At 56.9% G+C, this 26571-nt stretch overlaps 13 protein-coding genes across 13 annotated transcripts; 8 read left to right on the forward strand and 5 right to left on the reverse strand.

Moving 5' to 3' along the window:
* The first annotated feature begins 2 nt into the window (after positions 1-2).
* On the forward strand, positions 3-1736 carry F5Z01DRAFT_102837 (uncharacterized protein). Its single transcript, XM_046257338.1, has 4 exons — positions 3-349; positions 396-516; positions 563-728; positions 775-1736. The coding sequence occupies exons 1-4, from the start codon at positions 159-161 to the stop codon at positions 1716-1718; spliced, it is 1422 nt and encodes a 473-aa protein (XP_046118285.1). The 5' UTR covers positions 3-158; the 3' UTR covers positions 1719-1736.
* On the reverse strand, positions 1634-2637 carry F5Z01DRAFT_102942 (DUF218 domain-containing protein). Its single transcript, XM_046257339.1, has one exon. The coding sequence runs from the start codon at positions 2402-2404 to the stop codon at positions 1754-1756; it is 651 nt and encodes a 216-aa protein (XP_046118286.1). The 5' UTR covers positions 2405-2637; the 3' UTR covers positions 1634-1753.
* Positions 2638-2642: 5 nt separating this feature from the next.
* Positions 2643-4190, forward strand: F5Z01DRAFT_655191 (hem-containing dehydratase protein). Its single transcript, XM_046263479.1, has one exon. The coding sequence runs from the start codon at positions 3063-3065 to the stop codon at positions 4140-4142; it is 1080 nt and encodes a 359-aa protein (XP_046118287.1). The 5' UTR covers positions 2643-3062; the 3' UTR covers positions 4143-4190.
* A 301-nt stretch (positions 4191-4491) lies between these two features.
* Positions 4492-5249, forward strand: F5Z01DRAFT_621933 (acyl-CoA N-acyltransferase; the record flags this gene model as incomplete). The annotated part of the gene is made up of 2 exons (XM_046261231.1): positions 4492-5033; positions 5084-5249. 2 exons carry the CDS (start codon positions 4492-4494, stop codon positions 5247-5249), a joined length of 708 nt encoding a protein of 235 aa, XP_046118288.1.
* Positions 5250-5481: 232 nt separating this feature from the next.
* F5Z01DRAFT_674111 (uncharacterized protein) lies at positions 5482-7101 on the reverse strand (the record flags this gene model as incomplete). Its single annotated transcript, XM_046265010.1, has 2 exons — positions 5482-5766; positions 5827-7101. The coding sequence occupies 2 exons, from the start codon at positions 7099-7101 to the stop codon at positions 5482-5484; spliced, it is 1560 nt and encodes a 519-aa protein (XP_046118289.1).
* Positions 7102-9164: 2063 nt separating this feature from the next.
* F5Z01DRAFT_655194 (major facilitator superfamily domain-containing protein) lies at positions 9165-10591 on the forward strand. Its single transcript, XM_046263480.1, has one exon. It carries the CDS (start codon positions 9416-9418, stop codon positions 10535-10537), a length of 1122 nt encoding a protein of 373 aa, XP_046118290.1. The 5' UTR covers positions 9165-9415; the 3' UTR covers positions 10538-10591.
* An 8-nt stretch (positions 10592-10599) lies between these two features.
* On the reverse strand, positions 10600-12781 carry F5Z01DRAFT_103019 (amino acid/polyamine transporter I). The gene is made up of 2 exons (XM_046257341.1): positions 12246-12781; positions 10600-12197 (listed from the first exon to the last, which is right to left on the reverse strand). Exons 1-2 carry the CDS (start codon positions 12331-12333, stop codon positions 10693-10695), a joined length of 1593 nt encoding a protein of 530 aa, XP_046118291.1. The 5' UTR covers positions 12334-12781; the 3' UTR covers positions 10600-10692.
* A 1258-nt stretch (positions 12782-14039) lies between these two features.
* Positions 14040-14834, forward strand: F5Z01DRAFT_636445 (uncharacterized protein; the record flags this gene model as incomplete). Its single annotated transcript, XM_046262210.1, has 1 exon — positions 14040-14834. The coding sequence occupies one exon, from the start codon at positions 14040-14042 to the stop codon at positions 14832-14834; it is 795 nt and encodes a 264-aa protein (XP_046118292.1).
* Positions 14835-15739: 905 nt separating this feature from the next.
* F5Z01DRAFT_103001 (major facilitator superfamily domain-containing protein) lies at positions 15740-17502 on the forward strand. Its single transcript, XM_046257340.1, has 2 exons — positions 15740-16069; positions 16133-17502. Exons 1-2 carry the CDS (start codon positions 15858-15860, stop codon positions 17418-17420), a joined length of 1500 nt encoding a protein of 499 aa, XP_046118293.1. The 5' UTR covers positions 15740-15857; the 3' UTR covers positions 17421-17502.
* F5Z01DRAFT_103043 (uncharacterized protein) lies at positions 17006-18672 on the reverse strand. The gene has a single exon (XM_046257342.1). The coding sequence runs from the start codon at positions 18174-18176 to the stop codon at positions 17466-17468; it is 711 nt and encodes a 236-aa protein (XP_046118294.1). The 5' UTR covers positions 18177-18672; the 3' UTR covers positions 17006-17465.
* A 585-nt stretch (positions 18673-19257) lies between these two features.
* Positions 19258-20186, forward strand: F5Z01DRAFT_103063 (uncharacterized protein). The gene has a single exon (XM_046257343.1). It carries the CDS (start codon positions 19349-19351, stop codon positions 19916-19918), a length of 570 nt encoding a protein of 189 aa, XP_046118295.1. The 5' UTR covers positions 19258-19348; the 3' UTR covers positions 19919-20186.
* On the reverse strand, positions 20000-22489 carry F5Z01DRAFT_655204 (uncharacterized protein). The gene is made up of 5 exons (XM_046263481.1): positions 22285-22489; positions 21326-22229; positions 21054-21278; positions 20711-21006; positions 20000-20663 (listed from the first exon to the last, which is right to left on the reverse strand). The coding sequence occupies exons 2-5, from the start codon at positions 22048-22050 to the stop codon at positions 20077-20079; spliced, it is 1833 nt and encodes a 610-aa protein (XP_046118296.1). The 5' UTR covers positions 22051-22229; positions 22285-22489; the 3' UTR covers positions 20000-20076.
* A 31-nt stretch (positions 22490-22520) lies between these two features.
* F5Z01DRAFT_655208 (major facilitator superfamily domain-containing protein) lies at positions 22521-25168 on the forward strand. The gene has a single exon (XM_046263482.1). It carries the CDS (start codon positions 22969-22971, stop codon positions 24712-24714), a length of 1746 nt encoding a protein of 581 aa, XP_046118297.1. The 5' UTR covers positions 22521-22968; the 3' UTR covers positions 24715-25168.
* The last annotated feature ends 1403 nt before the right edge of the window (positions 25169-26571 follow it).

A 26571-nucleotide genomic window follows, 5' to 3' on the forward strand; every position in this document is an offset into this window, starting at 1 on the left:
TCCGCGGGTTCAACCTCAGGCCATCAGATCTTCTTCACCTGTGAATGTTTGTTGACTGAAGCCGCAACGAGCTCGCGAAACCTCCATCTTCTCCACAAAGCACAACAAAATCAACAATTATCCTTTTCCCCCTGCCACGATGCGACCGTTGTGCTGCAATGGACGGCAAACGCAAGCAGCCCCACGATGAGCCAGAGACGACCGGAGAGCCGCATGAGGCTCGAGGCAGCAGTGGCGCGAAGATGCAGTCCCACGAGCCTTCGGACCCGGAAAGACGATGGAATGAGCTATACGCGGAGCCTGTCGACTTCAAAGAGCTGTCGCTGCGCGACGCGGCGTTTGCTGCAGTGTGCGTCTTTCCTTTTGCTGGAAAGTCATCAACTAACACCAGGCAGGGTCAAAGGTCGCGACGTGAATTTCAACGATCCCAAGGCTGTGCAGGCACTGACAAAGGCGCTCCTCAAGAGAGACTTTGGTCTCTGTCTTGAGACGCCCGATGACCGGCTCTGCCCTCCCGTATGTTCTCACCTCCCAGGCCCTGCCTCTAGCTGACTTGGTCCAGGTCGCGAATCGACACAACTACATCCTGTGGCTCAAAAAGCTTCTTGACTCTACCTGCTACGAACCCAGAAGCGCGGGTGTGCTGGGTCTAGACATTGGCACGGGCGCAAGCTGCATCTACCCTCTACTCGGATGCACGCAAAGGCCATGGTCGTTCATCGCCACAGGTGAGTCCTCCCGCGCGATGTGACGAGCTGATACTGACCCTACAAGACATTGACCCCAAGAGTCTCGAATTCGCAGAGAGAAATGTCAAACGCAATGGCCTCGAAGCCAAGATCAAGGTGGTCCCGCGACAGCCCACGGACAAGCTCATTCCGCTGGACGACTTGGGCATCGACGCCATTGACTTTTGCATGACGAATCCGCCATTCTACACGTCAGACGAGCAAATGAGGAAGAGCGCCGAGGCCAAGGACAGACCGCCCTCGACAGCCTGCACTGGTGCGGCCGTGGAAATGGTCACCACAGGCGGCGAAGTTGGCTTCGTGAAGCGGATCATCGAGGAGTCCCTTGAGATGAAACACCGCGTGGGCTGGTACACGTCCATGGTCGGGTTTCTGGCAAGTGTCATCGCCATAGTGGAGGAGTTGCGGACGCACGGGATCCACAACTACGCCGTGACCGAGTTTGTGCAGGGCAACAAGACCAGGCGATGGGCCGTGGGCTGGAGTTTCCGGACCATGCGTCCGGCGCAGGCCATTGCTCGGGGGTCGGCTTCTGCTACGTTACGGGCATACCTCCCGCCCGTGTCGGAGGCAGATGTCGCGAGACTGGAGCTGGGCGGGTCTATAAGTAAAACGGCGAATGGTATTCGCGATGCCATCGGGGAACTCGACCTCATGCATTGGGTGTGGGACCAGCAGAAGATGCAAGGTACAGGGCGCGCCGCGGATAATGTGTGGAATCGGGCCTGGCGGCGGAAGAAGAAGAAGATGGAGATGGACGGTGAGACCATCGACGTGCGTGAGCGACAAGACGCGGCCTTTGGCTTCGAGGTCTGGATCCGGGTGGGTAAGCACGAGATGGTCGTGGGCTGTCGCTGGCTGGAGGGGCACGACGCGAAGCTTTTTGAGAGCTTTCAAGGGTTTCTGACGTCCGCTGCCAAGGCACAGGGAAGTCTGTTGAAGGTTCATAATAATAAGCCGAAGTGTTGACTGGAGTTCCGGGGTATCAATTTATCCGGCAGACGCTACGGCAAATGTCCATTGAACCCGGCTGCTATCAACCGTTGTCCGGCGTCCCACACCTCGCTTGGAATCCCCTGCTCAATCTGAAACCCCTTTTTCGGATACTCGCGAATTCGGATCAAGTCGCCTACCATGATGTTGATAATCAGGTCTTGCGGGTTCTGGTCATCGCAGTACTCGGGAAAGTCGTACTGCGGCGAGGTCACGCTGAACTCGACGTCTGAGCCAGGCCACTGCTTCTTGAAGGTGGCATATGTCCTCCTCTCCATGTACGGCTTCTGCACCAGAATGAAGCTCTTGACGTTGATCTGCCTCCTCGATAACAAATCGAATGTGAAACGCACATTTTCGCCTGTATTTGTCGACGCAGGCTCCACGAGTATGGCCCCGCTGGGGACGCCCATGTCCCGCGCAATCGCCGCAAACACCTCTGCTTCAGGCCCATCGAACCGGTCCACCGTGAGTTTCCCACTGCCTCCTGAGAAGATCACGAGGGGCGCCAGGCCGGCCAGGTAGAGCTCACTGGCCCGGATGGCGACGCGCGTATCGAGGCTGCAGAGACAGAAGATGGCGTCGGCAGGGCGCGGTGGGGTGGTGGACATGCGATGGTAATTGTACACCGCGGTGGCGTCTCGCAAAGCCTGGGGGTCCATGGTCAGAGGGTGGATACGTGCGATATGTTAAAATGTGACATGTTTCTTTTTTAGCATGAGCTTTGTCAATAAAGCAATGCCAAGACGACGTTCTTGACTCAGCGCTCGCGCGGATACGTACATCCTTGCCCTTGGTCAGAAATGACCGATGCTGACGAAGCGCACAAAAGCCAGGGGTGTTGCATAGGTGCATGGATATTGAACAACCCGGAGCTGGGATTTATCAAGGTTGCATAATAAATTTGCTGTTTGTAAATTTTGAGTGTCATCGAGTTAACAGTATAGCCGAAGGCTGTTTGCACTACCCTACTGCTCAATCTGTTTTCACCTAGCTGCTTTGATAAGGGTGGTTCCAAATAACCGAAAATGAATTTGCGCAAAGTCGCAAGACTTTCTCCCACATGGCGAATTACTCTTTGGGGGAAGGAGCCCGCAGGCGCAATGTGAGAATCGCGAGGTTTAGGGTAGGTCATACTCTTGGCCGCGTCCTGGCCCCAAACGTCCATCTCTGTGACAGCCTGGTCTCTTGAACCTGAGTAATGGGCTTCACGTAATCGCCAATGGCAGGATTGACCGTCTAGATGCTGCTGCTATTGCTCAGTTTCCCCGCGAATTCCGCGCCATTCCCCGCAAACCTGCCTCCCCCAACATCGCAGCCATGGCCTGCCCTGCCCGAACCTACCCTCTCAACAGGCCCGACGGTCACCAGCCGCCGGTGCCTAGATGGCATCTCCGGTTTGATGAAGATGTCCAGAAAGCCCACATACTCTATTTCGGCGTCCAACAAGCCAGTGACTCTCCTGGACTCCGGGCTGAGGCCAAAGCCATTGTGCAGACCGTCCGAGACCGGATCTCGGATTTCGGATCACATCCGTCACCAGCAGCTGTGGAGGAGTTCGAGGTCATCGACGCAAAGTCCAGCAATCGATCGCATGTGACCGTGGCATACTGGACAGATGAAGAAGCTTATCGGAAGTTGCTGGACTCCTTGGCACTGTCAGAGATTCATAGCAATGTGCCGGCCGAACATCGCTCCCAGTTTGGCCTTTGGCTCGAGACCTTCTCTCTGCCCGTGACTCGGCTGGAGACCAACTACTCTAGCTTGGACTATCTACCAGGGTTGGCTCGTCTGCAGAAGAGTTACACGGAGGATCACACGCTTACTGCCTACTGGGGTGCGGCGCGCGACCGGATTGCTGCTTCGGCGCACGATCTCTTTTCGCCCGACGAGACATCCCCAAAGAAAGTCGTCGAGAAGGGAGCCCATGTCAAGGGCACCAATGCGAATAATCTCGTCCATATACGGACAGGGCAGTTTTGGCACAACTGCGATGAGCAGGAGGCAGAGGCGTACGAGAAGAAGCTCGAACCTACCCTCGAGAAAGGGCTAGACTACCTCCGCGAGACGCCATCAGCAGGCGCCATGGGTCTGCGCTACCTGCGAAACACCGTCCCTGGCCATGACAGCAGCGCCCTTCGCAAGGAGACGTGCGTGACGTGTTTTTTCACCAGCCTCGACAAGCTCGAGGGCTGGGCCAAGAGTCACAAGTCGCATCTGGCCATCTACAACGGCGCGATGAGGCATGCTAAGATGTTTGGCGCGGAGAGGAAGTTTCGCACGTGGCACGAGGTAGTGGTCCTGAAAAGGGGCGAGGCAAGGTTTGAGTATCTGAATTGTGAAGCCGAGGAGGGGATGATGGCTTTTGCTAGGGACGAGCAACTCGAATGTGAGCGATGATATCAATGTTACTATTACAGCATGGAACAAAGGATTATATGAAAACCCATGTCAAATCGTCAACTTGCCGCTCATCAAGTTGTGACTAAGACCTTGACATGTTCACGCCTCCACGAGGGATTTAGCGCTACAAGTACAAGTACAGACCGGCCCCGCGCCGACCACGGCGCGCTGAGTGATCTACGTCGAGATAACAACTTGGACTTGGAGTCACAACGCTTCGGGTGATTAAGAACGCTTATCACCATATCTCTAGCCTCAAAATCTCCCACTTTCAAGTACGCCAGATCCCTAGAACCCCTTATCACCACTATCCCCAGCCTCACAAGTTCCAACCCCAAGGGCCAAAATGACAGTCGATCATCAACTGCCCATCCCGCCGGGCGATCCGGTTCCGCCCCGCGAGGTGCCCTTCCCACCTCACGCACCGGTCAAAGGCTCATACGCAAAACTGGTTCCGTTGCATCTTGACCACACACCTTCCCTCTTCAAGCACATCGGTGGCCAGAACAACGCTGCCCTCTGGACATTCATACCCCTTGAGCCTCCTCTGGCCCCTCCCTTGACGGAAGCAGACGCAGAGGCCCTCGTGCGAAAATGGACGGCGTCCAAAGACCCCCAGTACTATGCCGTGGAGGATGAGAATGGCGAGGCTCTCGGTCTTGTCTCCTACTTGAGCATTGTGCCGACGCATCGTCGCATCGAGATTGGCTGGGTCATTCTAGGCAAGGCGCTCCAAAGAACGAGGATCGCGACGGAGACGTTCTATCTGCTGATGAAGAGAGCCTTTGAGCTGGGGTATCAGCGTGTCGAGTGGAAGGCCAATTCACTGAATAAACCCAGTCTGGCGGCTGCCGAGCGGTTGGGCTTTACGTATGAGGGGCTGTTCAGGTACGTGGAGAGTCCTTTTTGAACAAGTCTTGTGACTAATCATGAAATAGGAAGCATGTGATTTCAAGCGGTGTCAGGAGAGATACGTCCTGGTATAGCATCATCGACGATGAGTGGTCGGCGGCGCAGAAGGGGTTCGAAGCATGGCTGGATCAAGGCAACTTTGACCAAGAGGGCAAGCAAAGACGAGGTCTCAAGGAATGTCGCGAGGCGTAACTGGATGGGGAGAATATGTCGGCATCCGAGATTACAGAATGCGTCAGTCACCATGGGATGCTTGCCTGTCTCATCTACTGCAGATATCCGTCAATCAAAAATCCACCATCCCTCCAGCGATACCGACAAAATTCTCCTTCATGGTTGCCACAATCTATTCCAAAAGTTGACTCCTAACCCAAAAACACGTGTCCAGAGAACAACAAGACTCAGAACACCACGACTCCTCCCCCTACAACTCTTCTTCCTCCTCATACTCGTCCTCCCCCAGAGCCTCCGCCTTGCCCTTGCCCTTGCCATTGTTCGCCCTATGCTTCGCCGCCTGAGCAAAGTCCCGACCCTTCTTCAGATTACATCGCTGATTGTCAATCTTTTGGTTCAACTCCGCCATAGGGTTGTTGGCCACGCGTCGAATCCACCCGTCACCCAGCGTCATGACGCTCTTGAGGACCTGCTTGGAGATACGCAACACATAGGCCACGGCAATGATCCGACGCTCAAACGACACGTGGCTCTCCTAGGCGCCATCGTTCGTCGTCCAGTGCACACACCCCGCGCGCCCCTGCTGGCTCTCCACGGCGGCCTGCACGAGCTGCCACGACAGACACTCGGCCACGAGGGCGTTGCAGCCGCGTCCCAGGAGGTGCTTGTGCTGCTCGTCGAGGCGGGGCAAGACAATGTCGTCGGGGGGAATGAGGTCCGGGGTCTCGAGCGCGTTGGCGGTCGTCGGGATGCCGGAGTTGGGTTTCTTCTTGAGTGCCTCGTGCGCCTCGATCTTGGCCACGAGCTCGGCGCTGCGTTTCTGCTTGGTCTCGCGGGGCACGCACTGCATCCACTCGATATAGCGCGTCCAGTCGAGGATGGCGTTTTTGATGAGGCCCACGTAGTGGATGTAGTCCTCTTCCGACTGGGGAAACGTCTTGTCTGCGTTACGGTCGTCGTCGAGGGCGCCGCAGGGGAAGCTGCATTCCTGCGTGCGCTTCCAGTACATCTCCTGCAGACGGGCCAGGTTGGCGTTGAAGTCGGCGGGAGACTCGAAAGTGACGGGGCACGGGTTGGGCACGACGCCCGCGTTGATGTGCTGGAGCAGTGTATCGGATTTGGGGTCTTTGTGGCCATGGTAGATCTTGGGCTTCTTCAACCGATTGATGGCTTGCGGCACCTCGTTGAGATCAAAAGACGCTTTGCGCTTGGGTCGGCGGGAAGGTCCCGCAGAAGGGGTATCAGAAGGGGGCCCAGAAGGGGGATTCATGGATTCACCCCCGACGGTCGATGGGCTGTAGCATGTACTGCGCTGGTTGTCCTGGTCGCAAGGAGGCAGCGCATCCGCAATCGTCGTTGTGGCTTCATGTCCTTGCGGAAAGTGTTCTCCTTGGCCTAAACAGTACTGGTTTATAATGAATAGTCGATTGGCCTCAAGGCATTCCATCTGGGGGTCAGTGTACGTCCAGGGGCCAGGAAACTGCTGGGGCTGCGTTTCGTTGACGTGGTGGCTATCCAAAGTTGGCGGACCTTGGCCATCTCGACAGGCGTTGTCCGACTCCCACCACGCGGGATCGTCTATGGGGAAACGGATTTCTTTCGGGGCAAAATTCTCCGGATGCAAAGTCTGGTTCGGAGCATCAAAGGTGATCAGCGGCTCCATGAAAGCCACATTGTCCAAGTCGGAGTCTTGTGCCATTTCTTTCTTGAGGTCCTCTAGCCACGTGGGGAAATCGGGCGGTGCGGAGAAATCGAAGCTTCCCAGGCTGCTCCAATCATCGACTTGCTGGAAAAATTCGATGTCGTCGTCGAAAGAAGGATTGTTGACTTGCTGGCTACCGTCGTCGTAGGGCTGGCGATGATTGTCCATGGGTAGCCGTAAGGATAGGGGTCTGGTTGGTTTCGCAAAAGACAGGCAGAGTGGCCAAGAAAAGTTGGAACTGACAGTCTCCCACCTAATGATAGTGATAACGAATGGCAGATTTGTAATGAGGGTTTAGAAAGATGCGAACGACTTGGCCATCCGCGCGAAGTGTATAAGTGCCTCCCAGCCCAAGCGGCGTGGTGACCTGCTCTTCCTCGAGTGAAGTCTGAACAGCGCTCTCACTCGCTTCCCATGGAGTTTCCCTTGGTCTCTGCCATTCACGCCACCACAAGTATGTACACATTCTGTTCGATTGACAAGGCTATTGTAGCTGTATGTTTGCCGAGTATGTGTGGTGCGAACAACGTGTCGTAGCGAAATGGTTTGCGGGACAAAGACCAAGTTCCGCGGGGAACGCCTCCTGGCTTCCGGGCTTTGTTGACAGTTCATGTTCATTCTCGATTGTGCCTTTGCGCTGGAAAGATGGTTCTCGAGCTCGGCTCGTTCCGAAACGTGGCAGCGTCACTCTGCGAATCGGAAAGCAGCGGCAGCGGAATCGACGTGGCAGGGAGGGTCTATCAGGTTGAGCTGGGGCGACATGTGATGCACAAGCCATGCGTAGTTCAGGTTAGGTGCATGTGGATGTTCACTTTGGGGTCTAACAATATTATTGTGCCCACGTGTCAGTCATTGAACCATGCTTGGAGTGGTATTCTACTGCCCAAGGGGGAGCGCCAGTTGACGAGACCAGACCCTAGACTCCATATAATACGCAGTACTTAACAAGTTCTTAGCCAGTGCCCAGCCTGCGCGAGCGACCCAAGATTCCGCCCACCCTGCGGTCAGCCGCGGCTCAGAGCCTCAAACGCGGAATTGTCGTGATGCATGCTTCAGCCGTTCCATTTCCACCCCGGATTCTCTGGATTGATTACCCCACACACATTCCCAAGCGGCCGCTTGTTCTAGAATCCTTCGCAGAGCTGGACAAATACAGCCGCCTTCACAGCCATGCTCTTCGATGCTCTGCGAGCCAACTATAGCCTCCAGTCATCACCGTCACTTCACCAGAATGGGCGTCAGGCTGGTGACTGTTGCGTCGGATCCGATAGCGGACCGGCAATCGGCGTGTCTTGGCTCAGTGGAGGGGTCCACTCTGCGATGACAAAAATCGAAGTCATGGAATGCCAGGGCTGGCAAGCGCTTCATCTCTTTGTCTTGCAAAGGCATGCAGTAAAACAAGCGATAGCCTCACATCTTCTGGAAACATCAAGAGGACTTCTTGTGGCCTCTCTGCTTCTCATTCAAGATGCTTGGGCTGGCCTTTGACTTTCCCTCTCCCGCATCTAATGCCGACCGTCGATCGGACAGCTAGCCCCGTAAGTACTAGCGCTGTGGGTTTTGGAGGTCACCATGCGGGGTACTTGCCTGATCGTGCTGAAAAAAAGCCGAATGGATCGTCGGCCTCACGAGTTTCCGCCAGCTCTGGCAGTCGCGACGCGTGACGCAGGAAGGGGCCATGACCCGAAGCGTGCGCACCGTCGCTTATTCATTGCTGCAGGAGGACTTGGACCGCGGCTTCCCTCCTCGTAGCTCAGGTGAGCTGCATACCGTGTGGGGAACGTTGCTGATCTGCTGCGTCCGTCATGTCTGAGGATTTAAATTGCGTCGTCCGGCCTCCCACTTTTGCGATCTCAGCTTCTTCTCAGTCTCTGCGAGTCTGCAACCATATCCACTCCACCGAGCCCTGCGATCTCGCCTGTCCGATCTCGGCAGCATTTCACGGGAAGAAAAAGGCGTTGGCTGCTGTTTTCGCCGTGTCGCGTGCACCAAAGCAACACACATTCTCCGCAGTCTCTCACCAAGTGACCAACGACCGTCATGTTTGGCTTTGGCGACAAGGACAAGACCGAGGCGGCGGGCCACCACAGCCACAGCGTGGACGAGACGCCCTCCAAGGCTGTGCACGACAATGCGGCGACCAACGACGCCAGCCTGGTCTGCCCGCCGCACACGACGGAGCGCAAGCTCCTGTGGAAGATTGACTACCACGTCGTGCCGTTCCTGTGCATCATGTACCTCTTGGCCTTTCTTGGTGAGTGCGATCCGCGACGATCCGTAGCAGACAGAACAGAATCTAACCGTGACAGACCGCGTCAACATTGCCAATGCCAACATCTTTGGCCTGACCGAAGAGCTCGGCCTCGAGAGCCACCAGTACAACACGGCGCTCGTCATCTTCTTCGTGCCGTACTGCCTGCTCGAGATCCCGTCCAACATTCTGCTGAAAAAGTTCAAGCCGTCCGTGTGGCTGTCGATCAACATGTTCTGCTTCGGCCTCGTGACGCTCCTGCAGGGCTTTGTGCAGAACTACTCGGGCCTGCTGGCGACGCGCTTCTTCCTGGGCGTCTTCGAGACGGGCATGTTCCCGGGCGCCTTCTACCTGATCGGCATGTGGTACCGCCGCCACGAAGCCCAGCGCCGGTACTCCTTCTTCTTCAACAGCACGACGCTGGCCGGTGCTTTTGGCGGCCTCCTCGCCGCGGCCATTGGCAAGATGGACGGGCTGCGCGGGTACCAGGGCTGGCGCTGGATCTTCATCATCGAGGGCGGGTTCACGGTCCTCGTCAGCTTCTTCTTCTTCTTCTTGCTGCCCAACTTCCCTGAAGAGTCCAAGTGGCTCAAGAACGGCGAGAGGGAGTACGTGTCGGCGCGCCTGCGCATCGACCAGGGCCCGGCCGGGCGCGACCGCAGCATCACCGTCCGAGACGTGGGGCGCGTGTTCAAGGACTACAAGGTGATTGTGGGCGGCTTCATGTACTTTGGCCTCATCGTGCCGGCATACGGGTACGCGTACTTCTCGCCGGGCATCATCCAGGGCTACGGGTACGGTCGGATCCAGACGCAGCTGCACAGCGTGCCGCCGTGGGCCGTCTCCTTTGGCTTCTCCATGTGCATGGCGCTGCTGTCGGACAAGACGCGCCACCGCTTCGCCTTTGCCGTCACGGCCATCTGCATCTGCATCATCGGCTTCGCCATCCTCATCGCCGTGCACGACAACACCAAGCTGCAGTACGCCGCGCTGTTCCTCGTCGCCTCGGGCGCCTACACGGCCATGCCCATCATCGTCTGCTGGTTCAATATGAACCTCGGCGGCCACCACCGCCGCTCGGTCGGCTCCGCGTGGCAGGTGGGCTTTGGCAACATTGGCGGCATCATCGCCTCGTTTGCCTTTCTGAAAAAGGACGCGCCCAAGTACATCCCGGGTTACAGCATCTCGATCGCCTTTACGATCCTGAGTATTATCGCGTGCATCATCTACGGCTTTGCGTGCTGGTCCCAGAACAAGAAGAAGGACCGGGAGCAGGGCAACGAGCACGGGCTCACGGAGGAGGAGAAGACGGATATGGGTGATTTGTCGCCCGACTACCGGTACCTGCTGTAGGGACCCTGAACAGGTCACTGAGTGCACGCAATGTATTGGACATAAGTTGACAATGTTAAATTGTGTCATTAATTGATATATCAAGTGGTATCGTGTGTTAAATCATTTCGCTTGCCTTGAAAATGCTCCTTGACTCCTCCTCTATGCGTTTCCCCCTACAAGTCCTCCGTGACGCCGCCCGTGCTGGACGTCTCATGCAGAGGCCTGTGCACAAAGACCTGCCTCTCCCAGCCGTCAATGGGATCGATCTGGGCCTCGCGCACGAGCTTGTAGCCGCCGAGCCGCGGCAGGACCTTGGACCAGATGACCCAGTAGACGCCGCCGAGCCCAAATACGCCCCAGGTGACGACGTTGTGTGTCCAGTATGGCATGCTCTTGTAGATGCTCTGTCCGTCTTCCGGGGGCGCATAGGGGGCGCAGACGAGGAAGAGGTTGCTGAGGAGGAAGAAGATGACGACGGGCAGGGTGGCCTTGACAGGGGGGTTCCAGCCGTTGGAGGGACGGTGGAGGTAGAGCCAGATAAGGCCAATGGCGACAAAAGTGTTGACAATGGCGAGCGGGTAGGAGATGAGGTTGAGGACAAAGTTGTAGGCGTCGCCGGGCGGGGGCGCGACAATAGTGATGACGCAGATGAGCCAGTGCCAGAAAAGCCCAGCGAGGGGCGCATTGAAGGGCCGGTTGCTGGCCCAGAACCGAGCAAAGGGCAGGACGCCCTCGCGGCCGAGCTCCTGGACGAGACGGCCCTGGGAGAAGATGACGGAGAGGACGTTGCCAAAGGCGGAGAGGGAGACGAAGACGGAGAGGGCGCGCTCGGCGGCGGGGCCAAACATGTTGCGGAAGAGGGCGGCGGCGACGAGGCGCTCGCTGGCGATGATCTCGGCCTTGGGGACGCCGGCAAAGTAGGAGATGTTGACGAGCATGTAGAGGACGGAGACGCTGCCGATGGCGAGAGGCGCGGCGATCTTGAGGGTGCGGACGGGGTTCTTGGTCTCGCTGAGGGCGTAGTTGGCGTTGCTGTAGCCGACGTAGCTCCAGATGACGTTGTTGAGCGAGGTGACGACGCCGTAGGGGCTGCCCGAGGTGCCCTCAAAGGCGTTCTGGAGGTTGTCCGTCGTCTTGTCGAGCTTGGCGAGGGGGGCGACGATGATGATCAGGATGATGGCGAGCTTGATGGTGCCGAGCACGTTCTGGAGGAGGATTCCCCACTTCAGGGCGGTGCCGTGGATGACAAAGGCGATGGTGATACAGGCGATGCCGAGACCACGCCCGTTCCACTGCGTAGGCTCGACGCGGGCAGCGAGGAGGATGTACTCGCCAAAGACGACTGAGTTGCCGGCCGCCCAGCCGAGGAGGATAACGTAGCCGGCGTAGAGCGAGGTGGTGAGGAACTTGGGCTTGCGGAAGACGTACTCGAGAATGTTCTTCTCGCCGCCGTTCTTGGGGATGCCCGTGCCGAACTCGACGTAGACGGCGGTGCCGGCGGCGGCGATGAGACCGCCCACGAGCCACATGATGAGGGAGAGACCGACGGAGCCGCTGAGGGAGAGGATGGCGCTGGGCGTCGCGAAGATGCCCGTGCCGATGACGCGGTTGAAGATGAGGAAGGCGGCGGTGGTGATGCCAATGGTCCGCTTGGCCTCGCGCGCAGCCTCGAGGCGGCCTACTTCTGGGTTAGCATTGCCTCGATTCTTGGAAGAGCCGCACTCGCCATCCTCAATGTCGGTGCCGGCGCCAGTGCCGTCAGAGACGACCATGTCGTCCTTGTTCTCGCCGGACAGGCGTGAGGGGAGACTCATAATGGGCGTTAATGTGAAGATGAGGGATGTTGGGGTTGGAACAAGCCAGGCGTCGAGTGATACTATATATCAGAATATTCTGCTCAACGAGTCCAGTCGTTAGTCTCCATCGAAATTCTCCATCGAAATTCTCCAAGACCCGTAGACTAGGCTAGGCTAGAAGCACAATGGAACACACCATCGTGGCCGCCGCCGGGAGTGGGGCCCTGCCTCCGACCCGGGCCAAGGCGAGGACAGCTGGGAGCAGCGGTTGTTCTAGTCTTGGTAGTAGTCGCTGCTCTGGGAACAGCCTGAACCTTTTGACAACACCAAATATTGAAAGACGACCTGAATTTGATCCTCCTGTGAGCTCCCGTGCCTGCAAGAGCATTGAAGAGTGAAAAACTGCCCGGTATCCCGTCGGCCGGCAGCCCCGACTAGCCCCGATGACGCGATCGGGGCTGTGGAGCCAATCAGCGGCAGGCGGCTGTCCGAGATGGGGTCCAGCCTAAAATTCTTCACCGAGCCTCCTTTGCCTTACTGAATCAAGACTCTTGAGCCTTGACTCTTATATTTGCCCCTGGGGTCCCTTCCCCCTCTGCTGGAGGAGGCCCCCTGCTCCGGGTTGGGCCGGCTGGTGTGCGCAGGTTGGTTTCGGTGTGTCATGGAAACGCGCGGACGAAGCTTGTGTCTGGCTGCGCTGGGGGAGTTTAGCGATGGCATCATTTTGTGGGCGATGGCATGCTCGGTCGCTCGCGGTGGGGCGTTTGGCTGTGGTTTTGATGAGGAGTATGGCCGTCATCGGTTGGGCAAGCTGGACTGGACAAAGGCTGGCTCGTCATTGTAGGTGTATGCCCATATGACTAGCATGCCCTCTCAGCAGCCGACAAGCAGCGATGCATAAATAACCGACACGAGATGCAACAGATGCATCCCGGACAATCAAACCAGCATACTGAGGTTGCCTTGCCATGTTTGCTCGGCAGCCCAGTGACCACCGTCTCTTGGATGGAAACTTTGCAATCTGGCTGTGCGAAGTTTGATATGCTTGCAATGGCACTGCAACCCCGAGAGCCCCTAGGCTATCCACATGAGCTCCCAAGCCATCAGGGGCTAGATGAAGATTCCTTCATAACCGCCAAGCCCACCGAGTTGCTTGCTGCCAGTATCCTATGAGCACACAACCACTGCTGCAAGCATGTGCTCATTCGCCACACAATGCACCCCTTGACGTGCGATGTGAGATAAAAGCATTCTCACCCTGTTCACTAGTGTCGACTCTCGATTCTTCTAGCCCTCAGAGTGGCTTGTCTGCATCTAGCTGTCGGAATCCCCCTTTGACCATCATCAATACTGCGGGCTCATCCTCCTGAACAGTGCGGTCTTCCACATTGAAAAATGTTTGCCTCACGGGCTCCAGCGCTTGTTGAATCGTTCCCATTCAGGCGGCTTGTTTCTCATTGTAGTTCATGTGAAATTCTCAGCATAGAGTCAGATGGCTCAGTTCAAGCTCAGTCAGCGTTGCTCAAAGGGCGTCACCATGTCAGATGAACTTCAAGTCCCCCTCCCCCTCCCCCTCTGACATGGTATGATTATAGGAGGAAAGTAAAACCCAGAGTTTTCTTCAGCTCGCAGTGAGAACTAAGTCCTCTTCAGACTTTTCTCTTCATTGTTTACTATTCCCCTCCTGACCTCAATCGCGCCCAACAGAGCTCACAGCATTCATCATGTCCGACCACCAATGCCAACACCATGGCCACGACGCCACGCCCTTGAAATCTGTCCCAAACCCTTCGGGAGTGACCTCGATCATAACGACCGGAGACAAATGGTCCATGGCGACCGTGCACGGTGGCTCACGCGCCGCCGCGATGGCCCAACAGATGGTCGACAACTGCCCCAGAAACGAAGACGACGTATTCGTCGTGGTGACCTTTAACCTCACCGCTGTCGAAGGTCAAGCCCGCAAGGCCGCGGAGAAGAACAACCAGTCAACCGCCGAGGATGCTTTCTTGGAGATTGTGGTTCGGGATCTGGCTGGGAACTCTGAGGCATCGGGCAGGGACGGGCTCGTCGCTACTTTCAGAAAGATTGGCCGCGCAAAATCAGCTTCGAAAAATATCCCCAAGGAAAGCGAGGAAAGCGACGCGCCAATGACGGACAGCAGTGCGACGCCAGAGGGGAGCACAGTTGATCAAAAGGAGGCTCTGTCCCCCCGTGCAGTCGATGCCAATTCGAACGCACACAAGACACCACAACAGCAAGCCGGCCACTCATCTCGCGAGTCCAGCCCCGAGACGTCGGATGACGAGAGCACATCGTCGCGGGACATCGTTGACGTCCAGAAGCCTGCGTTGAAGGGTTTGCAGAGGCCAATGAGGGCGGACGATAAGGATTCTTACAGAATCCCGAAAAACGATGTCCCAAAGACTTCGGTGCCAGCCATTCGGAAAGAAACGCCAAGGAAGACTATCTTGCAAAGTTCGGCACGCTTCGACCCCAACTCGTTATTCCAATCCTGAATACTGGTGTAGTCGTCTTCCTTTGCGGTTGCAAGAACAACGCCTTTGGTTCCCAGGCTATGATATTTGGAAAAGGGGCTCAGCTAAGACACGGTTGGTCATGGACGAAGTTGTTGGTGATGATAGGGCTTGGGACAAAGCCACCGGGATCATCAAAGCAATATCGGATCTTCAATTACTAGAGACTAAAGAAGTGCGTCAAATGAACCTATTATAAGATTAGCATTCTAGCATCCATAGATGCGTCTGTTTCTTTGTATAAAACACTGACAACTTGATGTTTGGTCGTCTCTCGCTTCCACTTTATGCACAGGCAACGAAGAAGTTTTATGCACCAACAGACTGAATGCATAACCATGCAAAGGTCAGAAAACATACTGAAGGCTTGCGATGCCATTAATCGTAGATCTAACAGCGAGAAGGCACATGATAGGCGACTAAAGTCGAGTGTTGTGAACTGCAGGGTAGTCCAATGCAATGTTCACCAACAGGCCCATGCGGGAGTGTTTCATTGTCAACCCAACCGCATCCTGACCCGCGATCACCATGCACAATGCAAATTCAAAGCATTGTTCCCGAATCACTGGGTCAGTGCGGACCTGAGCATCCCATTTTCCTCACTCCCACGCCAAAACAAGAGGCAGCATCTCCTGGCCTCTGCGCCATGGGCGAACAGGGTCTCCGCTCACCGCCCGCCATGGAGACCCACATTAAGTGCAGTGGGTGCTCACTTTTTCCTCACCTCACCTTCAAGTTATCCACGCCCTTCAGATCACATACGCCTTGACACCACTGGCTCGACTGAAGGCTGGCGACACGTCACCATTGTTTTGATCTCATATAGACAGCTGCCTGTCCAACTCAAATTCGCAGTACAAGTACAACGCAGCATCGACGCTCAGCGAGGGCTTGGGGGCTGTGACTCATCAAGACTCATCAAGATCTCCTCACGACTGGTGAGACGCAACATCCAAGCCAACGGCTCTCGACAGTCCCATACGCTGTCCCAGCAGAACAGGAAGAATGGCGCGCGCTGGCATGGACGAGACGGAGCCTCTGCTCGGCCTGGCAACGACACTGTCCAACACGCTCCCCGCCACAGAAACCGCTGTCCCTGCGCACAACGACCTGGCGCTCGACTTTGACCCCAACGGCGACCCAGACAACCCGCGCGAGTGGCCCAGCCCCTTCAAATGGAGCATCACACTGCTCCTCACCGCGCTGGCGTTTACCGTGTACGTCTCCCTCATCGGCCCTACCTCGTTTATGTGACAAAGGCCACTTTCTGACTGTCCCAGCACATTCAACTGCATCTCGGTGGTGCCCATCGCCAACCGCATCGTCAGCGACCTGTCCCCCGATGGCCGTCCCGACAAGTACGCGAGCGTGCTGCTCGTCACCATCTGGGAGCTCGGCGAGGCAGCCGGTCCGCTCCTCATCGCGCCCCTCTCGGAGATCGTCGGTCGCTGGCCCGTCTTGAACGTCGCCAACACACTCTTTGTGCTGACGACGCTCCTCGCCGCGTCCGCTCCGACCGTCCCGTTGCTCATCGTCGCTCGCGCCCTCTCTGGCCTCGTCGTCGTCTCCAATGTGCTCAACCCGGCCATTGTGGGCGATATCTTTGACCCAGACCACCGCGGCTCGCCGCTGAGCCTAGTCGCCCTGTCGCCGCTCCTTGGGGGCGCAGCGGGGCCTGCTATTGGTGGTGCCATTGCTGAGACGCTGGGCTGGCGATGGGTGCTCTATATGGCTGCCATCTTCGTCGGCATCTGCCAGGTTCTTTTTCTAACCTGCTTTCGCGAGACATACAAGGTGGCCATCCTACGACGCCGTGCGCAGCGCAGGCAGCCCATGGACACCGAGGGCGCCACACCCAATCGGGAGAAGAAGGGGAAGCGCGGGGCGCTCGTCGAGTCCATCGTCCGGCCGTTCATCGTCTTTGGCTCGTCGGGCGTGCTCATGGCCCTGTCTCTCTTTGGGTCCGTCATCTTCTCACACTTTTACAACTTTGCCGTCACGCTGCCCGACATTTTCGAGGACCGGTACCATCTCTCGCCCGCCGTGACGGGGGGTTCCATGGTGTGCTTCAGCATCGGGTCGGCCGCGAGCGTCATGGTGTGCAACGTGACGCTGGACAGGATCTACGTGCGGATGAAGGCGGCTAACAACGGCGTGGGCCAGCCCGAGTTCCGTTTGCCGATGGTGATTGTGGGCGGGTTTGCGCTGCCCGTCATGGTGGCCGCCTACGGGTGGGCCGCGGAGTTGCTGGTGCCGCTGTGGGTTCTGCTCGTGCTCATGGGGCTGGTCGGGTTCGCGCTCATGCTGGCGTTTGTGCCCGTGTCGGCGTACGTGGTGGACGCGTTCGGTCTGTACGCGGCGAGCGCGATGACGGGGCTCATCGTGGCGCGGTGCCTGATGGGGACGTTTCTCCCGCTGGCGACGACGCCGCTGGTCCGGAACTATGGGTTCGGCTGGGGGTTCACGATCCTGGGGGCCGTCAGTCTGGGGCTGGCGCCGATTCCCGTGTTGGTGTTTCGGTACGGCGAGCGGTGGAGGCAGCTGTCCAGGTACACCAAGAGCAGTTGATGGGTGTTTTTGGCGTTGTCTTTTTGCGTGCATGGCCGCATGTAGTTATTGATTGTTGGAGTCCTGCTGATTGAAGACATTGCTTTCCGTGGCCGCCTCGGATCTGTCGTTCTCGCTCATTAACCTGTCTGCCTCGTCCATCCACCCCTCACCCAGTTCCTCGAGCGGGCCCTTGTCCCAAGACCTCTTCGCTTGTTCCTCGGCTCGGCGTGCATGCTTATGCGTTTTGACAATGTTGTAGATCGTATCCGGGTCGACGACGGCATCGGGCTGCTCCGCTGCCTCGATCCGCAGCATGCCAATAATGTCGCGCGTTCGCATGCCCCTGTCGCACATGGTGATGATCTGGTCCTTGCGCGCCTTGACCCAGGCATAGCGATTCCGGGTGAATGCCGTTCGGGGCAGTTCCTCGTGATTGTGCAGGTGCGAGTCCCGACCGCCGTAGGGTGTGATAAACCACCGACCAGGCCCGATGCCCTTGGGCAGGGGGTCCTTTGGCCAGAGGGGTGCGCAGCGCTTGATGGAGACGGCGAAGCGGCAGCCGATCCGCTGGGACTCCTGCTTGCGCTGCTTCCTGGGCTGGGCGTCGTCCTTGGACTGGCTGCGGTAGAGACGACCCTTGGCGCAGAGGACCTTGGCGTTGTTGAAGTTGGGGCCGGCGGGCCTCTTTGCGCCCTGGCGGCATTCAAAGACCTCGCCGGCGGCGGCGTAGGCAGCCTCGAAGGAGTCAAAAGACTGGGTGAAGAGCGCTTCCATATTGGGTGGTGGGCAAGCGATGCATTCGTCTGGTGGTGGCGGTGTTGAGGAGGAGGAAGAAATCAGACGCGTGGTTGCGAGTGCGACGCGCCATTCACGTGGCCGCGTTGCCCATGGCCACGTGAGTCGGTGTCCAGTAGGTAGAGGTGCTCTTCATGTCTTCTGGAGAGGATTTACTGTAAAACTTGGTCCGGGTGCTTCAAATAACCAAGAAGTCTTGAGAATAATTGCTATGAGCGAAAGAAGCTGACACGCATCCTGATTGCTGTTTCTCTTGGGGCCCTTTGGCGCAGCAGAGAGTGAGACGAGTCTCTCGACCGGGCTAGTCCACAGGGTAAGCTGGAGACGAGAGTGGACGATTCACCAGGGGCAGTTGCTGTTAGCAGCGCCCCCAGCTCCCGATGCCGTCACTAACAGCTCCCGCCAAGGCTTGGCGCAGCGTCGATCAATGCCGGTGCATACATCACTGCCGCCCCCGCGTTGCCAGTTCTTCCTCTACACAGCAGCTAACATGGTCAGCTCCCTGGGTTAAAGTGATCCCTCCAGTCCCTTGACGTCCTGACTTTGTTGCCTGCGTGGCTCAGACGGGACTGCGCTTCAATCACTGTCCTAGATCGTCGTCTCCCACGGGCCACACAGGCAGGCGACAGCTCGCTCGCTCGTATCTGCCGGCGACTGCCGATCCAGTGGCCAGCGTGACAGTCGCAACACGAGCCTTGGACCGCTGATCCCGTATCCCAGATTCATGCTTGGCTTCAGGTCTATGGTAAGGCTGAGCCTGGCGACGCTTGGCATACTACCCATCACCGCCAGAGCCACCACCATCCCCAACATACGAGACCCGTGCTACGTCATGCCATGTCATGCCACGCCGACAGGTGAGCAAGACCCAAGAAGAGCGTGAAGATAACCGAGGTCGAGTCAAGGATGATTCCTGTTTCTATTTGTGATGCGCGTCTTGCATGGCAGGGTGCCGCAGACAGCATGACGAGGCCCCAGTTGTAATCTCATGCTCAAAGACATTTAATCTCAGGGTCCCTGGACAACGCAATCCTGCTTGATCCTCCTGCACGCACCTCACCACGCCATCAGCAACCTTATTAATTCACATATATCTACATCAACTTACCATCTTCCTCTTACCCACCTACACCAACACATCAATCACCACCATGAACAGCATCATCACCCTCCTCCTCGCCGGCACCGCCGCCCTCGCCGCGCCCCTGCAACCCCAAGCAACCGCAACCAACGCAACCTGCCTCGAGCGCTCGCAGCAGCTTCAGCACTGGAACGTCGAAAAGTTCGACTTCCACTCGTCCTACATCTTCACCAACCCAGCCCACCAAAACTCCCACGGCTACGTCAACTTCACCCTCGCCAACCCAGCCCTCGACGAGACCGCCACCTGCACCGCCTCCTCCTCCCAGCTGTCCGAGTTCTTCTACGGTAACCAGGTCTTTAACTGCGACGTGCCCGCCTCTCTCGGCGGGCCCGCGACGTTTACGTATTCGCGCACCACGGGCGATCTCCAGATCAACCAGACCTGGACGTGTCCCGACGAGCAGGCGCGCTTCTCGGCCATGGGCGGCGTCACGCTCGACCTCCACTGCCGAGACGAGACGTGGCAGAACCCGGACTGGGAGCAGGGCCAGTTCTACTCGGTGCGGACGGTGACGTGCAACCACGTCGATGCGCAGGCGCCGATTCGGGAAATTAGCGGGATCCGCAGGAAGGTCTGATGTGTCTTGTCTTGTCTTCTCTTCTTGGTGGATATTTAATGGCGTTGCGGTAGATTATCTGGGTAATGAATACAATGACATGATTACACGTGCTGCGGCCTGCCGGTGAAACAAGTGCTGGCATTCACCCTCGCCAGTTTTCATGGCGACTCCGACCTCTACGAAAACTGGAATGCGTCCTCGACACGCCCAGACGCCCAGTCCATCAACCACGCATCAAGCTCGGGTCCCCACGCAATCGGCGCCCCGTCAACCCCATGCGACCCCTCGGGTACCTGACTAGGCGTCAGCGCGCCAACCTCCTCAAAAGTGCGCGCCCAGCCGGTGACAGCGCCCCTGATCATCTCGCCCCCGCGTGTGTACACATCATCCCCGTCCGTGACGAGCCCAGCAGCCGCCGGCACCGCCCCGTACAGCACCGCCGCGCGCTCCAACGTGCCGAGCAGGTCCACCGTCTGCAGGATCTGCGCGCGGTCCCAGCACGGGTCGTCCTGCAGGCAGAGCCGGTAGACAATGTGCGTCATGGCGCTGAAGTGCAGGTGGATCGGGCTCGCGTGGCCGGAGACCTGCGCGGGCGTAAAGGCGAGAAAGTTGTCCATGCAGCGCGCGGTGGCGGCGAGGCAGCTCGTCAGGGCGGTCGTGCGCGTCATGGCGATCCAGTTGTTGGTCAGGGAGGTGGGTGGCGTGTGCAGGGCGAGCTCGTAGATCATGGCCTCGACGGCGGACAGATGCGAGACGACGTACACTATATGTGTGTGAGGAATATGCATACTGACGAGGACACGGACGTACTGTTTTCAAGGACTTCAGGCGGCGTCACGCTCTTCATCGCCTCGAGGCTACTCCGGAGCGTCTTGACATGCACGGCCGGCGACGCGCCCGACGCCAGCGAGGCCTGGCACGCGGGTCTCGTCTCAGCAGGCCGCCACATGGACAGTGCGTTGACCTCCTCGAGGATGGTGGTGATGCGGGCGATGGCGACGAGGACGTGGTCCTGATCGCTCTCCGGCTGGGCCGCTAGCGCCTGGAGGCACGTCTCCATGTGTGGCGTCCAGCCAACGGCTGCCGTTTTGATGAACCACGAGAGACTGCTGGTCAGCGGGCTTTTTTTGAATAGGACATGAATGTGACTGACCACGCGCACATGATGTAGCAGCCCAACACGGCACGCCTCTCCACGTTGGTCCAGGCGACTTCGAGCACCGCCTTCTTCACGGGGCAGCCGTAGGCTTTACTGGGCTCCAGCTCACGGCACGGCAGCTCGGTGGCATGTCTGTCCAGGCGCAGGTCGAACATCATGCTGCGGGCCAGGTTGCCAAAGACGTTGAGCGTCGGTTTGCCGCGGAATTTGCTGTGCAGCCTGCGGGCAGTCAGTGCAAGTCCTTCAGCGACAGGGCATCTTCGTACCAGCTCACGTAGCCTATGAGGCCCAGGAGGTGGTCCATGTCGCGTTCGAGGTCGATGAGGAGGGCCTGCGCCGTCTCTTGTCGAATCTCGCGCTCCAACTGCATCTGCTCCGTCGTCGAGCTGGCGCAGGTGGCCTGCATCACCCGCCATAGGAAGGGATAGTCCCGCTGCAGGTCAGCTGGTGTTGTGTGCTCTGGGATATGGAAGTATGGGAAGGAGGGTAGGTGATTCTGGCGGAACATGCGTAGGCAACGTGCGTCGTCTTCATCCGTATCCATGTCCCTGCGAGGCGCACCGCAGACGGGAGGGACAGCATATTGTCGCTGCTTCTCGGAGCTTCTCGGGCCTCCAGCTTTGTAAGAGGTATTCTCTGACTGCTCAGACCCGTGGAGCGACGCGTAATCCGACGTTGGTTGGCTGTGAGAATGCGTTGTCTGCTGCTGCTGGCCCTGCTGGGAGAGCAAGCTCACGAGTGAGTCCAGCTTCTCCTCCAGCTTGGCTGTCCGCCCCTTGGGTGCGCGGTTCGCCCTCTTGCGTACCACGGGGGCCGGGACACAGTCCTTTTGCAGTCGTTGGCAGCGTTCACAGGTGCGACTGTTGCTGGGCTGAGGTTGGAGGACACACTTGCACTTGGCCCTGACGCAGCCGGCGCACGCTTTTCCGTAGGGCGCTGATTCCTTGACGACGTCTGCTTGTCCTGCAGCGGCGGAGTTCATGCTAGCCATTGAAGTATTTGCTTTGCTTTGCTTTGTTGCATGTCGCAGCGCTGATGGATGGACAATCGACGTCTATCAGATGCGCGACGGCGGATTTGACGCGCAACAGGGATAGAATCCCGCCGATGGGCGACTGGAGCGACAGCCGTATTATCCCGACATCCTGGCGGCGGAGTTTTCTCTTCCTCCTGCAGCACAGCGTGAGTCACCCTGTCCTGTCGTATGATGAATGCTGCTGCTTACTGACGAGCCCAGCCAAGTGACCTGATCTCGGATGAAAAGATGAGACCGAGAACCCGATGAGTTGCAAAGCATCAACGCAGAGACGCTGCGTGCTGTCGTGGTCAGCGTCAGACTGCATCGTGAGTGTGTGGCTGATGGTCGAGGACTTGAGGCAGACGAAGATGCGCTCTGTCGCTCTCGAGTGAAGCTGTGAAGCTGTGAAGCTGTGAAGCTGTGAAGCTGTGAAGCTGTGAAGCTGTGAAGCTGTGAAGCTGTGAAGCAGCATCGCGAGACTAACGGGCGGGTCGAATTGAATTGAATGCAGACGAGACCCTGATCGACAGACGCCATCAAGCGAACACATTAATTAACATTGCTTCTCCATCAACGCCCTCATCGGCAGCCCTACAGGGTACGGCAAGTTGGCAACTAAACTAAAGTCCGCTTCTGGGCGCCCGCTTACCGGCACGCTCCACGACGCGCGCCATCCATGTTTTAATTAATCAATTCGAATGCCCATAATTGATGAATCCCGCCTTTCTGGCGGACTGTCGCGACGCTGCTTAAGTCCGCCGTAACACCGCAGGGGTGTCAATCAGGACAAGATCTGACATTCTTACTCTATATCAATCACTGCAGGACCACCTCCTCCCCTTCTACTCACAATGGACTCGTCGCCCGGCAAAACAACCGCCTCTCCCCATCATGGCGCCCCAGGAGATGCTCGAGAAGACGGCCTCGGCCACGCCCACCGCTGAGCGCGCTGACACAACACCCCCTAGCACGGGGGGCACCGACGCGACCACATCAGCGACGACAGATCACCAACAGGAAGGCCATGCCGCCGTCCACAAGACAGACACCAACCTCTCCTACTCGCGACGCTTCCTCACCGGCTGGCCCCTCTTCATGGTCATCGCCGGCGTCTCCGTCGTCGTCGTCCTCACCCTCCTCGACCTCGCCATCATCGGCACCGCCATCCCCCAGATCACCAGCGACTTCAACCGCCTCGGCGACGTCGGCTGGTACATCAGCGCCTACACCCTCGGCAACGCCGCCATACAGCCCCTCTCCGGCAAGATGTTCACCTACTTTCACCTCAAGTGGACCTTTCTCCTCTTCTTTCTTGTTTTTGAGATTGGCAGCGCCATCTGCGGCGCCGCCACCTCGAGCGCCATGCTCATCGCTGGACGCGCCGTCGCCGGTATAGGCGGCAGCGGCCTCGTCAACGGCGGTCTCACCATCATCATGGCCGCCGCTAAGCCGGAGCGCATGCCCCTCTACACGGGTCTCGTCATGGGCGTTGGGCAGGTCGGCATCGTCGCGGGGCCTCTTTTGGGTGGCGCCCTCACACAGCACGCCAGCTGGCGCTGGTGCTTCTACATCAACCTACCCCTGGGTGCCGTCGCGGGTGCTCTCATGGCCTTTGTCAACGTGCCCGAGCAGAGAGCCAAGGACCCTTTCAGTCTCGCCCTCGTCCGCCGACTCATCCCCATCTTCGACCTCCCTGGTTTCGCCCTCCTGGCTAGCGCCACCGTCATGCTGCTCCTGGCCCTGCAGTTTGGCGCTGAGTCGTATGGCTGGAGCGCTCCCACCGTCATCGGCCTCTTTGTCGGTGCCGGCGTGGGCTATATCGTCTTCGCCCTCTGGGAGTGGCGTCTCGGCGAGGACGCCATGATCCCGGTCTCCATCCTCACCAGCCGCGTCGTCTGGTGCGCAGGCCTCTACATGGGCTTCCTCATGTCCTCGGTCATTGTCGGCACCAACTTCATCCCCATCTACCTGCAGAGCGTCAAGGGCCTGTCCCCGACCATGAGCGGCGTCTACATGATGGCCACCGTCGGCGCCCAGGTCATCCTCATTGTTCTGAGTGGCGCCCTCGTCAACAAGTCCGGCTACTACATCCCCTGGGCCCTGCTCGCCGCAGGAGGCACCATGATCGCCTCGGGTCTTGTTTCAACCTGGTCCCGCACCACCGCCGTCGGCCCCATCATCGGCTACCTCCTCGTCATGGGCCTGCGTGGCACCGGCTTCCAGATGCCCGTCATCGCTGTGCGTATGGCCGTTTCCTCCGCTCAGATCGCCATGGGCACCTCCTTTATCGTTTTTGGGCAGAACTTTATGGGCTCCATCTTCACCACCGTCGCCAACGCCATCTTTCAGGAGACGCTGACCACGCACATTGGCCACATCAAGGGCGTCAGCCCCGAGGCCGCCATCGCAGCGGGTGGTAGTGCGGACGCTGTGCGTGCGCTGGCACCGCCTGGTCCGACGAGGAATGCCATACTGGATGCGTACGCGGATGCTATTAGCGATGTATTTCTGTTGCTCATCGCGACGGCGGGCGCTGCCTTTGTCGTGGCGTTTGGGATGGGTTGGTATGATCTGCGGCCGAAGAAGGAGGCCGAGGAGGAGACTAAGGAGGAGCCGCAGCAGACAGCAGACGTGTAAGATACGTAGATATGCATCTTTTCTTTTCTCAGCACTGGTATAATAGACGACATTCCCCTCTCTTGGCACAGGTGGACATGCATACCATAATACATTGTACTCCATCATCTATGACCAAACATATAATTCAGGAATAACGTCGAGAAATTATAGGTATTTCAGCTCTTATACTAAATAATATGTATATTTACCCAAGAAATCGCTTTTCTAAGCTTAAGGCTCCGGGTAAGTAACTTTTTATTCTCGCGACCGGTATTTTCTTAAGCGCGGTAGGCGCCTAGAGGTTCTTTATTAATGTCCGCTATAAATACGATATTACCTTAATACTATATTAATAGATTATCGCGGACTAGGGGGCTTATCATTACTTATTCGCGGTAGTACCTCTAGGCGCAGGGAAGAAGATCGCGGATAATCCAGTAATCTTTAGGGTAGGCAAATAGATAAATGAGTGACTCGATTCAGAACTATCTAATAGTGAATGAGGACCTATAATTATAGGCGTGAGGGCGCTGTAATGCCCTGTAGAAGAGTGGGTCTTAGCGAACCCCACCAAACCTTATGGAAGTTTTGATTTGTAGTAGTGAGTGTGGTATTGTGTTACGGTTCTACCAGTTGCTTGCGGCTGGGTACGAGACCCACACCGGACCACCTAAACACGTGGTGCGAGCCCTCGAGCGCCTCGCAGCGTGTTCATAGGAAAAAGGCCAGCAATTTCCTTATTCTTTTCCTTTTCCTACCTTATTGTTAGATAGACTCAATCTGAGCTACCAACTTATTCTAATAGGGCCTAGCCCATAACATAGGGTAAGCTTTACTAGAGCTTACTTACTTTATACCCTCCCCTAGAGTATACTAGGTATATCTATAGAGTATAGCTAAAGACTACTATATAATTGATTTAGCTATTATATATTCCTATACTTAATTACCTTCTTTATTATATAATATTAATTATATAGTTTAATTATATTTTAAATATATTTCTTATATTCTTACTTACTATATCTCTCTTTTATCAAAAGAATAAGTCCTTTACCTAGATAGATAACTAGTAACCTTTTTTATATATTAATTAATTAATTATGAATTAATTAGTTCTATATTATCCTTTATTAAATACTACGAAATACTTGCTAGCTATGATATGTTTCTATAGACCTTAAGAATAGCTATAGAAATCATAAGACTTTAGTAGAGATACTTCTATATGCACACAATAGTCCTTAAGCAGCTAGGTAGAGATACTTCTAATGCATGTCACTCAATTGAGACAATAGGATCATGGCGAGGCCTGCAGCTATAACGCCTATGGAGGACAACCAATAGTGTCCGACCTCATGACCTTTCACGATCAAAAAGTGCTTTATTCCAATCCTGTTTCGCTATTATATTATTCCTGTGGAAAAAGGTGCTCGGCCATTATAAAACTGCTTGGGTGGAGGCGCTTTTGGTTTGTTCCTGGGCCGATCAATGAGGGAGCATCATAGGATACAACATGCTAAGAAGAAAGCTATAGGTGAACTAGCATGTTTAAGGGTGGCATAGGTATCGTGGAGTCCACTTCAGGCAGAGCGAAGCGCACCTCACGACGGCAGCAAGAGAACAGAACGAATTCAAGAATCGTCTACCGCCATGCAGTCGTGGAATGGACCAAGTGTAACGCTCACATTGAAGCCCGGGTCCTCCTCCTCAACTAGTGACCGCAAATCTCGCCGGCGGAGGGTTTGAAAATCAACATCAGATGGGGGCGACAATGGCGGTACCGGAAGTCTTCTCTATGCACGGTGCATACTGGTTGGCGTTGGCTGGCCTGGCCTTGTGAAACTAGGGCTACGACGAGGGCGTGGTGTTCAG

Source organism: Emericellopsis atlantica (assembly GCF_019669845.1).
Source record: "Emericellopsis atlantica unplaced genomic scaffold F5Z01scaffold_13, whole genome shotgun sequence".
NCBI classification, from domain to species: domain Eukaryota; kingdom Fungi; phylum Ascomycota; class Sordariomycetes; order Hypocreales; family Bionectriaceae; genus Emericellopsis; species Emericellopsis atlantica.